We start from the raw sequence: 12,495 nt of genomic DNA on the forward strand, positions 1-12,495 counted from the left end.
GGAGGTGTAATTAAAACTGGGGGCGCTGGGCCCGCCCGGCTCCTCCGGGGGGGGGGGTTTGTCCCCCCAGTGTCACCCCAATGTCACCCCAAATCGTCCCCCGGGGTGGCAGCGCCAGTTAAAACCCACCCGGGGGCCACTTTGTCGCCTCGGCGGGGGGGTCGGTGACACCCCCGGTGTCCCCTGGGGGTCTGTGTCCCCCCCCAGCCACATTTTGGGGGGCGATTTCCCCCTTTTTTGGGAGCAATTTCCCCCTCTTAGTGGCCGAGAACGTCCTCGGGCGCGCGTTCGTTGCGTCAAAATGGTTAAAAATCGGGGGGTTTGGGGGCACTGGGGGGTGGCACAGGGTGTCCCCGCTGTCCTGACCCCCCCTCCTCTCTATTTTCCCCCCCCCCAGGTTTTTCCTGCCATGGGCTCGGGCCCCATCGACCCTAAGGAGCTGCTGAAGGGCCTCGATTGCTTCCTGGGCCGCGATGGCGAGGTCAAGAGCGCCGAGGGCATCGCCAAAATCTTCAGGTTTGGCCCCAAAACCATCCCCGGCTGCTCCCCGCCCCCCCAAGTCACCGTGGGGTCTGACGCCTCGTTTGTCGTTAATTAGCCTGATGAAGGACTCGCAGAAGATGGTGAGTCGCTGCATCTACCTGAACATCCTCCTGCAGACACGGGCGCAGGAGATCCTGGTCAAGTAAGAGCACCCGGATGGGGTTTTTTTGAGGTTTTTTGGGGGTTTTCCCCGCTCCGGGCCGGGATTTGACGGCTTCGGCCGGTTTTTGGCGCAGGTTCATCCGCATCGGGGGGTACAAGCTGCTCAACGCGTGGCTCACCAGCTCCAAGGCCGCCAACAACGTCCCGTTCCTGCAGCAGCTGCTGCTCACGCTGCAGCACCTGCCGCTCACCGTCGACCACCTCAAGCAGGTGGGGACGCGCTCGGGGTCACCGGGGGGTGCATTTTGGGGGTCCCCCGGGGGGGTCCCCATGTCCCTGGCTCCCCCGAGGTGCCTTTTGGGTCCCCTGGGTGGTTTTGTGTCCCTTCAGGGTGGGTCTTGTGTCCGCTCCGTGGCTTTGGTGTCCCCAAAGTGATTTTTGTTCTCGCAGGGTCCCTTTTGTGTCCCCCTGAGTGGCTTTTGTGTCCCCCTTGGGTGGCTTCTGTGTCCCCCTTAGGTGGCTTTTTTGTCCCCAAGGTGACTTTTGTGTCCCCCTTGAGTGGCTTCTGTGTCCCTGGGGGGGTCTTTGTGTCCCCCTTGGGTGGCTTCTGTGTCCCCAGAGTGACTTTTCTGTCCCCAAGGGAGTCTTTGTGTCCCCCAAGGTGGCTTTTGTGTCCCCCTTGGGTGGCTTTTTTGTCCCCAAGGGGGTCTTTGCGTCCCCTGAGGTGGCTTTTGTGTCCCCCTTGGGTGGCTTCTGTGTCCCTGGGGGGGGTCTTTGTGTCCCCTGGGGTGGCTTCTGTGTCCCCCAAGATGACTTTAGTGCTCCCTGGGTGGCCTTTGTGTCCCCCCTTGGGTGACTTTTGTGTCCCCCTTGGGTGGCATTTGTGTCCCCAAAGGGGGTCTTTGTGTCTCCCGGGGTGGCTTTTGTGCCCCCCAAGGTGACATTTGTGTCCCCAAGGGGGTCTTTGTGTCCCCCAATGTGGCTTTTGTGTCCCATGGGGAGACTTTAGTGTCCCCCAGGGTGGATTTTGTGTCCCCAGGGGGATCTTTGTGTCCCCAAAGTGGCTTTTGTGTCCCTCAAGGTGGCATTTGTGTCCCCAACGGGGTCTTTATGTCCCCCAGGGTGTCTTTTGTGTCCCCCCAGGGTGGCTTTTCGGTCCCCGGAGTGGCCTTTGTCCCCCCAGGATGGCTTCAGTGTCCCCTAAAGGGGTCTTTGTGTCCCCAGGGGGGTCTTTGTGTCCCCAGGGTGACTTTTCAGTCCCCTAAGGGGGCTTTAGTGTCCCCTCAGGGTCACTTTTCTGTCCCCAGGATGGTTTTTGTGTCCCCCTGGGAGATTTTTGTCCCCTCAGGGTGGCTTTTGTGTCCCTCCTTGGGCGCTTTTTGCCCCCGTAAGGCGCTTTTAGTCCCCATAAGGCGCTTTTTGTCCCTCCTTGGGTGCTTTTAGCCCCTCTTTGGGTGCTTTTTGTCCCCGTAAGGTCCTTTTAATCCCCCTTTGGGCACCTTTTGTCCCCTACACACTCACCCCCCTCCATCCTTTCAGAACAACACAGCCAAGCTGGTGAAGCAACTCAGCAAATCCAGCGACGATGAAGGTCAGTGCCCCCCAAAGTATCCCCCAAAATACCCCCCAAAAACCCCCCAACCCCCCCAAAAAGCCCCATTTTCCCCCCGTTTCTCCCCGCAGAGCTGCGCCGTCTCGCCTCCATCCTTGTCAGCGACTGGATGGGCGTCATCCGCTCGCAGAGCAGCGCGCAGCCGGCCGGTGAGCCCCACGGCGGCCCCACGGCGGCCCCCCAGCGCCCCACGGCAGCCCCACAGCGCCCCCCACGCCCCCCTGACCCTTTTCCTGCCGCTTTCCCCCCAGAACGCGACAAGAAAAAACGCAAAGACGACAACAAGAGCAAAACCCCCGCGCAGGAGAAGCCCCAAGAAGCCAAAACCGAGGCGAAAACGGAGGAAATCCCCGAGAAGAAGCGGGAGAAACCCAAATCGCAGCGAACCACGGCGCCCAGCCACGCCAAGTTCCGCTCCACCGGTACCGTTTTGGGGCTGTTTGCGGGGTTTTTGGGGTTCGAGGGGCCGTGCTGCGTGGGGGGATCCGTTAACGGCGTTTTCTCCCCAAAACAAGGGCTGGAGATGGAGACGCCGTCGTTAGCGCCGGTGAAGAAAATGAACTCGGCGGCGGCCACCGATAAATACAACCTGAAACCCGTGCCCATCAAGAGGCAGAAGTGAGAGGGGCTTTGGGGACAATTTGGGGGCTTTGGGGACGGTATTTCGGGGTTCAGGACGGCTTTGGGGAGCCTGGGGACGGGTTTGGGGTCTGGGGACAGTTTTGGGGACGGTTTATGGGGTCTGGGGACAGTTTCGGGGGGTTTGGGACAGTTTTGGTCACAGTTTTGGGGATCTCAGGGCAGTTTCAGGGACAGTTTTGGGGTTTGGGGACAGATTTGGTCACAGTTTTGGGGTTTGGGGACAGTTTATGGGGTCTTGGGACAGTTTAGTGGGGATTGGGACAGTTTTGGTTCAGTTTTGGGGTCTGGGGACAGTTTTGGGGACAGTTTTGGGGTCTGGAGGTGGTTTTTGGGGATCTCAGGGCAGTTTTGGGGCCCGTTTTGTTGTTTGGGGACAGTTTATGGGGTCTTGGGACAGTTTTGGAGTTGTTGGCACAGTTTCGGGGGGGTTGGGACAGTTTTGGGGGCAGTTTTTGAGGATCTCAGGGCAGTTTTGGTCACAGTTTTGGGGTCTGGGGACAGTTTTGGTCCCAATTCTGGTCACAGTTTATGGGGTTCTGGGGACAGTTTTGGGGACAGTTTATGGGGTTTTGGGGACAGTTTATGGGGTTTTGGGGACAGTTTTAGGGGGTTTGGGATGGTTTTGGGGTCTGAAAACAGTTTTGGGGACCGTTTTGGGGTCTGGGGCCAGTTTTGGTCGCAGTTTTTGGGGTCTGGGGCTGGTTTTGGGGGCAGTTTTGGGGACAGTCGTGCCGTGTCCCCGCAGCGTCTCGTCCCTCCCCGGGGACGCTCCCCCCGCCGAGAAGAAATACAAACCGCTCAACACCGCACCCAACGCCGCCAAGGAGATCAAAGTGAAGATCATCCCGCCACAGCGTGAGTCGCGGGGACACGTTGGGGACACGTTGGGGACACGTTGGGGACACGTTGGGGACACGTTGGGGACACCTGGGTGCCCCTTTGGGGACACTTTGGGGACACACGGGTGTTACTTTGGGGACACTTTGGGGACACACGGGTGTTACTTTGGGGACACGCGGGTGTTACTTTGGGGACACCCAAGTGTTACTTTAGGGACACTTTGGGGACACCCGGGTGCTCCTTTGGGGACACTTTGGGGACACGCGGGTGTTACTTTGGGGACACCCAAGTGTTACTTTAGGGACACTTTGGGGACACCCAGGTGCTCCTTTGGGGACACGCAGGTGTTACTTTGGGGACACCCAAGTGTTACTTTAGGGACACTTTGGGGACACCCAGGTGCTCCTTTGGGGACACTTTGGGGACACGCAGGTGTTACTTTGGGGACACCCAAGTGTTTCTTTAGGGAGACTTTGGGGACACCCGGGTGACACTTTGGGGACACCCAAGTGCTTCTTTGGGGACACTTTGGGGTCACCCGGGTGTTACTTTGGGGACACCCAGGTGCCCCTTTGGGGACACTTTGGGGACACGCGGGTGTTACTTTGGGGACACCCAAGTGTTTCTTTAGGGACACTTTGGGGCTGTTTTGGGGACACCCGGGTGCCCCTTTGGGGACACTTTGGGGACACCCAAGTGTTTCTTTAGGGACACTTTGGGGACACCCGGGTGCTCCTTTGGGGACACCCAAATGTTTCTTTAGGGACACTTTGGGGCTGTTTTGGGGACATGTGGGTGTTACTTTGGGGACACCCGGGTGCCCCTTTGGGGACACGCGGGTGTTACTTTGGGGACACCTGGGTGCCCCTTAGGGGACACTTTGGGGACACCCAAGTGTTTCTTTAGGGCCACTTTGGGGACACGCGGGTGCTCCTTTGGGGACACTTTGGGCACACCCAAGTGTTTCTTTAGGGCCACTTTGGGGACACGCGGGTGTTACTTTGGGGACACCCAAGTGTTTCTTTAGGGACACTTTGGGGACACCTGGGTGACACTTTGGGGACACCCAAGTGTTTCTTTGGGGACACTTTGGGGACACGCGGGTGTTCCTTTGGGGACACCCAAGTGTTTCTTAGGGGACACTTCGGGGACACACGGGTGTTAGGGGACACTTTGGGGACACCCAAGTGTTTCTTTAGGGAGACTTTGGGGACACGCGGGTGCCCCTTTGGGGACACTCAGGCGTTTCTTTGGGGACGCTTTGGGTGCTTTTTGGGGATATTTTGGCGGGTTTTGGGAGCCACTTGTGGCGTCTTTTTGGGGACAATTCAGGGGAACCCTCGGCTGCCTTTTTGGGGCCACTTTGGGTGGTTTTGGGGGGACACTTGTGCCTTTTTGGGGCCAATTTGGGTGTTTTTGGGAGACACTTTGGGTTGTTTTTTGGGGGCAATTTTTTGGGGCCAGTTTGGGTGGGTCTTGGGACAATATTTCGGGGCCAGTTTGGGTGCTTTTTGGGGACAATTTGGGTGTGTTTTGGGACATTTTTGGGGCCGTTTTGGCTGGTTTTTGGGGCCAGTTTGGGTTGTTTTTGGGACCATTTTTTGGGGCCAGTTTGGGTGTTTTTGTGACAATTTCTTGGGCCGGTTTGGGTGGTTTTGTGACAATTTCTTGGGCTGGTTTGGGCGTTTTTGGGGGCCGGTTCGGGCAGTTTTTGGGACAATTTCTTGGGGCCGGTTTGGGTGGTTTTGTGACAATTTCTTGGGCCGGTTTGGGCGTTTTTTGGGGCTGATTTGGGCGCTTTTTGGGGCTGGTTTGGGCGTTTTTTGGGGCTGGTTTGGGCGGTTTTTGGGGCCAGTTTGGGCGGTTTTTGTGACAATTTTTCGGGGCCGGTTTGGGGTGTTTTGGGGCCGATTTGGGTGGTTTTGTGACAATTTCTTGGGGCCGTTTGTGACAATTTCTTGGGGCCGTTTGGGGTGGTTTTTGGGGCCAGTTTGGGCGGGTTTTGTGACAATTTTTTGGGGCCGGTTTGGGGCGTTTTGGGGCTGATTTGGGTGGTTTTCTGACAATTTCTTGGGGCCGTTTGGGGCGTTTTTGGGGGCCGGTTTGGGTGGTTTTGTGACAATTTCTTGGGCCGGTTTGGGCGTTTTTTGGGGCCAGTTTGGGCGGGTTTTGTGACAATTTCTTGGGCCGGTTTGGGCGTTTTTTGGGGCTGGTTTGGGCGGTTTTTGTGACAATTTTTTGGGGCCGGTTTGGGGCGTTTTGGGGCCGATTTGGGTGGTTTTGTGACAATTTCTTGGGGCCGTTTGGGGCGTTTTTTGGGGCCAGTTTGGGCGGTTTTTGGGACAATTTTTTGGGGCTGGTTTGGGCGTTTTTGGGGGCCGATTTGGGTGGTTTTGTGACAATTTCTTGGGCCGGTTTGGGCGTTTTTTGGGGCTGGTTTGGGCGGTTTTTGGGACAATTTTTTGGGGCTGGTTTGGGCATTTTTTGGGGCTGGTTTGGGCGTTTTTTGGGGCCAGTTTGGGCGGTTTTTGTGACAATTTTTCGGGGCCGATTTGGGTGGTTTTTTGACAATTTCTTGGGGCCGTTTGTGACAATTTCTTGGGGCCGTTTGGGGTGGTTTTTGGGGCCAGTTTGGGCGGGTTTTGTGACAATTTTTTGGGGCCGGTTTGGGGCGTTTTGGGGCCGATTTGGGTGGTTTTGTGACAATTTCTTGGGGCCGTTTGGGGCGTTTTTTGGGGCCGGTTTGGGCGGTTTTTGGGACAATTTTTTGGGGCTGGTTTGGGCGTTTTTGGGGGCCGATTTGGGTGGTTTTGTGACAATTTCTTGGGGCCGTTTGGGGCGTTTTTGGGGGCCAGTTTGGGCGGTTTTTGTGACAATTTTTCGGGGCCGGTTTGGGGCGTTTTGGGGCCGATTTGGGTGGTTTTGTGACAATTTCTTGGGGCCGTTTGTGACAATTTCTTGGGGCCGTTTGGGGTGGTTTTTGGGGCCAGTTTGGGCGGGTTTTGTGACAATTTTTTGGGGCCGGTTTGGGGCGTTTTGGGGCCGATTTGGGTGGTTTTGTGACAATTTCTTGGGGCCGGTTGGGGCGTTTTTGGGGGCCGGTTTGGGTGGTTTTGTGACAATTTCTTGGGCCGGTTTGGGCGTTTTTTGGGGCCAGTTCGGGCAGTTTTTGGGACAATTTTTTGGGGCTGGTTTGGGCGGTTTTTGGGGCTGGTTTGGGCGGTTTTTGTGACAATTTTTTGGGGCCGGTTTGGGGCGTTTTGGGGCCGATTTGGGCGGGTTTTGTGACAATTTCTTGGGGCCGGTTGGGGCGTTTTTTGGGGCCGGTTCGGGCGTGTTTTGGGGCCAGCTTGGGCATTTTTTGGGCCGTTTTGGGGCCGCTTTGCCCGTCCTGGCGCGGTGGGTGCCGACGCGCTGCCGTGCCCCCCCCCCAGCCATGGAAGGCCTCGGTTTCCTCGACGCCCTCAACTCCGCCCCCATCCCCGGCATCAAGATCAAGAAGAAGAAGAAAGTCCCGTCCCCCACGGCCACCAAGGTGAGCGGGATCCCCCGGGGGGTCCCCCCTGCGCCCCCCCCAGCCTCTCACCCCGTTTTTCCCCCCCCAGCCCGGCCCGTTCGAGGGGAAAGCGCCGCCCGAGGCCTCGGCGCCCAAAGCCGCGTCCCCCGAGCCCAGCGCGGCCGAGCCCCCCGACGGCGAGCGCCCCGGCACCCCCGTGCCCCCCGTCGAGGTGCTGGAGCCCATGGACACCGGTGAGCGGGGAATCGCACCTTGGGGGGTTAAATCGCACCCTGGGGGGGGTTAAATCACGTTTTAGAGGGGGTTAAATCGCACCCTGGGGGGGTTAAATCGCAGCTTGCGGGGGTTAAATCGCACCTTGGCGGGGGGAATCGCAGCTTGGGGGGGTTAAATCACGTTTTAGAGGGGGTTGAATCACACCTTGGGGGGGTTAAATCGCACCCTGGGGGGGTTAAATCGCACCTTGGGGAGGTAAATCCCATCCTGGGGGGGTTAAATTGCACCTTGGGGGGGTTAGATCACACCTTGGAGGGGGGAATCCCACCTTGGGGGGGTTAAATCACATTTTAGAGGGGGTTAAATCGCACCCTGGGGGGTTAAATTGCACCTTGGGGGGGTTAAATCCCATTTTAGAGGGGGTTAAATCGCACCCTGGGGGGGTTAAATTGCACCTTGGGGGGGTTAAATCCCATTTTAGAGGGGGTTAAATCGCACCCTGGGGGGGTTAAATTGCACCTTGGGGGGGTTAAATCCCATTTTAGAGGGGGTTAAATCGCACCTTGGGGGGTTAAATCACACCTTGCGGGGGTTAAATCGCACCTTGGGGGGGGAATCCCACCTTGGGGGGGTTAAATCCCATTTTAGAGGGGGTTAAATCACACCTTGGGGGGAGAAATCCCATCTTGGAGGGAGTAAATTGCACCTTGCGGGGGTTAAATCACATTTTAGGGTTTTAAATTCCACCCTGGGCAAGTTAAATCCCACCTGGGTTGGGGTTAAATCCCATTTTTGGGGGGTTTAAATCCCATTTTGGGGGGTTTAAATCCCATTTTGGGGGGTTTAAATCCCATTTTGGGGGGTTTTAAATCTCACTTTGGGGGATGAAATCCCACCTTGAGGGTTTAAATCCTCACATTCGGGGAGGGAACAAATCTCATTTTGGGGGTTAAATCACATTTTAGTGCTTTAAATCCCACTCTGGGGGAATTAAATCACTTTTTAGGGTTTTAAATCACATTGGGGAGGGGTTTAAATCCCATTTTGAGGGGGTTAAATCCTCGCTTGGGGGGATTAAATCCCACCTTAGGGGGTCTAAAAGCCATTTTAGGGGTCAGACTCGCGTTTGGGGGGTTTAGATCCCATTTTGGGGGGGGGGAAAAGCGGCGCTGACCCCCCTGTTCCCCCCCCCAGGCTCGTCCGAGGCCGCCGGCGACCCCAAATCGGGTGAAAACGCGGCGGAAAGCGGCCCGGCCGCCAAAAAAGGCCGGAAACGGAAAACGGTCAGTTGGCCCGAGGAGAACAAACTGCGCGAGTATTTCTACTTCGAGCTGGACGAGACCGAGAGAGGTGGGTCCCGGGTCCCCCCCACCCTGACCTGGTGTCCCCCCCACCCTGGCCTGGTGTCCCCGGGGTTTTGGGGGTGACGCCGCCGTCCCCTCCCCGTGTCACCCCCCGACACGTGATGTCCCCAAGGTTTTGGGGGTGACGCTGCCGTCCCCTCCCCGTGTCCCCCCCCCCCCATTTCTGGTGTCCCTGTGGTTTTTGGGGTGACGCTGCTGTCCCCTCCCTGTGTCCCCCCCCTATTTCTGGTGTCCCCACAGTTTTTGGGGTGACGCCGCCGTCCCCTCCCTGTGTCACCCTCCGACACGTGATGTCCCCAAGGTTTTGGGGGTGACGCTGCTGTCCCCTCCCCGTGTCCCCCCCCTATTTCTGGTGTCCCCACAGTTTTTGGGGTGACGCCGCCGTCCCCTCCCTGTGTCACCCCGCAACACGTGATGTCCCCAAGGTTTTGGGGGTGACGCTGCCGTCCCCTCCCCGTGTCCCCCCCCTATTTCTGGTGTCCCCACAGTTTTTGGGGTGATGCCGCCGTCCCCTCCCTGTGTCACCCCCCGACACGTGATGTCCCCAAGGTTTTGGGGGTGACGCTGCCATCCCTTCCCCGTGTCACCCTTCACTCCATGATGTCCCTGCAGTTTTTGGGGTGACACTGTTGTCCCCTCCTTGTGTCACCCCCAACCCTGTGTTGTCCCCGCAGTTTTTCGGGTGACGCCGCCGTCCCCTCCCTGTGTCACCCCCTGACACATGATGTCCCCAAAGTTTTGGGGGTGACGCTGCCGTCCCCTCCCCGTGTCCCCCCCCATCTCTGGTGTCCCCACAGTTTTTCGGGTGACGCCGCCATCCCCTCCCTGTGTCACCCCCCGACACGTGATGTCCCCAAGGTTTTGGGGGTGACGCTGCCGTCCCTTCCGTGTGTCCCCCCCCCATTTCTGGTGTCCCCGCAGTTTTTGGGGTGATGCCGCCGTCCCCTCCCTGTGTCACCCTCCAACACGTGATGTCCCCAAGGTTTTGGGGGTGATGCCGCCGTCCACTCCCCGTGTCACCCTCCACTCCATGATGTCCCTGCAGTTTTTGGGGTGACACTGTTGTCCCCTCCTTGTGTCACCCCCAACCCTGTGATGTCCCCAAGGTTTTTGGGGTGACGCTGCCGTCCCCTCCCCGTGTCCCCCCCCCCCCATTTCTGGTGTCCCCGCAGGTTTTGGGGTGATGCCGCCGTCCCCACCGTGTCCCCCACCCTGTTTCTGGTGTCTCTGTAGTTTTTGGGGTGACGCCGCCGTCCCCTCCCTGTGTCACCCCGCAACACGTGATGTCCCCAAGGTTTTGGGGGTGATGCTGCCGTCCCCTCCCCGTGTCCCCCCCCTATTTCTGGTGTCCCCGCAGTTTTGGGGGTGATGCCGCCGTCCCCTCCCTGTGTCACCCCCCGACACGTGATGTCCCCAAGGTTTTGGGGGTGACACTGCCATCCCTTCCCCGTGTCACCCTTCACTCCATGATGTCCCTGCGGTTTTTGGGGTGACACTGTTGTCCCCTCCTTGTGTCACCCCCAACCCTGTGTTGTCCCCGCAGTTTTTGGGGTGACGCCGCCGTCCCCTCCCTGTGTCACCCCACGACATGTGATGTCCCCAAGGTTTTGGGGGTGACGCTGCCGTCCCCTCCCCGTGTCCCCCCCCCCCATTTCTGGTGTCCCTGCAGTTTTTGGGGTGATGCCGCCATCCCCTCCCCGTGTCCCCACTGTGTCCCCCCATATCTCTGGTGTCCCTGCAGTTTTTGGGGTGACGCCGCCGTCCCCTCCCTGTGTCACCTCCCGACACGTGATGTCCCCAAGGTTTTGGGGGTGATGCCACCGTCCACTCCCCGTGTCACCCTCCACTCCATGATGTCCCTGCAGTTTTTGGGGGTGACACTGTTGTCCCCTCCTTGTGTCACCCCCAACCCTGTGATGTCCCCAAGGTTTTGGGGGTGATGCTGCCGTCCCCTCCCCGTGTCACCCGCCGACACGTGATGTCCCCAAGGTTTTGGGGGTGACGCTGCTGTCCCCTCCCCGTGTCCCCCCCCCATTTCTGGTGTCCCCACAGTTTTTGGGGTGATGCCGCCGTCCTCTCCCCGTGTCCCCACTGTGTCCCCCCCCATCTCTGGTGTCCCCGCAGTTTTTGGGGTGATGCCGCTGTCCCTCCCTGTGTCACACCCCAACACATGATGTCCCCAAGGTTTTGGGGGTGACACCGCTGCCCTCTCCGTGTGTCACCCCCGACACGTGATGTCCCCAAAGTTTTGGGGGTGACGCTGCCGTCCCCTCCCCGTGTCCCCCCCCCATTTCTGGTGTCCCTGCAGTTTTGGGGTGACACTGCTGCCCCCTCCCTGTGTCACCCCCCGACACGTGATGTCCCCAAGGTTTTGAGGGTGACGCCGCTGCCCTGTCCCCGTGTCCCCCCACCTTGTCCCTGTGGTTTTGGGGTGACGCGGTTCCCTCCCTGTGTCCCCTGGGTTTTCGGGTGACCCCCCATGGTTTTGGGGTGACTCCCCATGGTTTTGGGGTGACCCTGTGCTCCCCATGTCCCCCGGGTTCTGGGGTGACTCCCCAGATTTTGGGGTGACTCTGTGCTCCTTCCCTGTGTCCCCTGGGTTTTGGGGTGACTCCCCAGGTTCTGAAGTGATTCCTGGGTTTTGGGGTGACTCCCCGGGTTCTAGGGTGACCCCCCTGGGTTTTGGGGTGACCCTGCGCTCCCTCCTCGTGTCCCCTGGGTTCTGGGTTGACTCCCCCATGGTGTCGGGGTGACTCCCCGGATTTTGGGGTGACCCTGCGCTCCCTGTGTCCCCCGGGTTCCGGGGTGACTCCTGGGTGTTGGGGTGACTCCCCAGGTTTTGGGGTGACCCTGTGCTCCCTCCCCATGTCCTCCGGGTTTTGGGGTGACCCCCCCCAGGTTCTGGGGTGACTCCTGGGTTCCGGGGTGACCCTGCGCTCCCCATGTCCCCCGGGTTCCGGGGTGACTCCTTGGTGTTGGGGTGACTCCCCCATGGTTTTGGGGGGACTCCCAGGTTCTGGGGTGACTCCTGGGTGTTGGGGTGACTCCCCAGTTTTTGGGGTGACCCTGTGCTCCCTCCCCATGTCCTCCAGGTTCTGGGGTGACCCCCGCTGGTTTCTGGGGTGATTCGTGGGTGTTGGGGTGACCCTGCGCTCCCTGTGTCCCCCAGGTTTTGGGGTGACCCTGCGCTCCCTCCCCATGTCCTCCGGGTTCTGGGGTGACCCCTCCGGGTTCTGGGGTGACCCCCCCAGGTTCTGGGGTGACTCCTGGGTGTTGGGGTGACTCCTCAGGTTTTGGGGTGACCCTGTGCTCCCTCCCCATGTCCTCTGGGTTTTGGGGGGACCCCTCCAGGTTCTGGGGTGACTCCTGGGTTCCGGGGTGACCCTGCGCTCCCTCTGTCCCCCAGGTTCCGGGGTGACTCCTGGTTGTCGGGGTGACTCCCCCATGGTTTTTGGGGGGACTCCCAGCTTCTGGCGTGACTCCTGGGTGTTGGGGTGACTCCTCAGGTTTTGGGGTGACCCTGTGCTCCCTTTCCATGTTCTCCAGGTTCTGGGGTGACTCCCCCATGGTTTTGGGGGGACTCCAGGTTTTGGGGTGACTCCCAGGTTTTGGGGTGACCCTGTGCTCCCCATGTCCCCCGGGTTCCGGGGTGACTCCTG

General features: G+C 59.2%; 1 protein-coding gene across 1 annotated transcript in view; it reads left to right on the forward strand.

Moving 5' to 3' along the window:
* Nucleotides 1–12,495, forward strand: part of PPP1R10 (protein phosphatase 1 regulatory subunit 10) — a 30,048-nt gene that overhangs the window by 3,527 nt on the left and 14,026 nt on the right. The window contains 11 exon segments of the mRNA XM_065654869.1: nt 398–516; nt 599–685; nt 780–915; nt 2,185–2,236; nt 2,329–2,406; nt 2,509–2,679; nt 2,773–2,875; nt 3,645–3,754; nt 7,174–7,274; nt 7,345–7,489; nt 8,667–8,822. Coding sequence (XP_065510941.1) covers nt 410–516; nt 599–685; nt 780–915; nt 2,185–2,236; nt 2,329–2,406; nt 2,509–2,679; nt 2,773–2,875; nt 3,645–3,754; nt 7,174–7,274; nt 7,345–7,489; nt 8,667–8,822 — 1,246 coding nt within the window. The 5' untranslated portion in view covers nt 398–409.

This window comes from Caloenas nicobarica, chromosome 35 (assembly GCF_036013445.1).
Source record: "Caloenas nicobarica isolate bCalNic1 chromosome 35, bCalNic1.hap1, whole genome shotgun sequence".
NCBI lineage: Eukaryota > Metazoa > Chordata > Aves > Columbiformes > Columbidae > Caloenas > Caloenas nicobarica.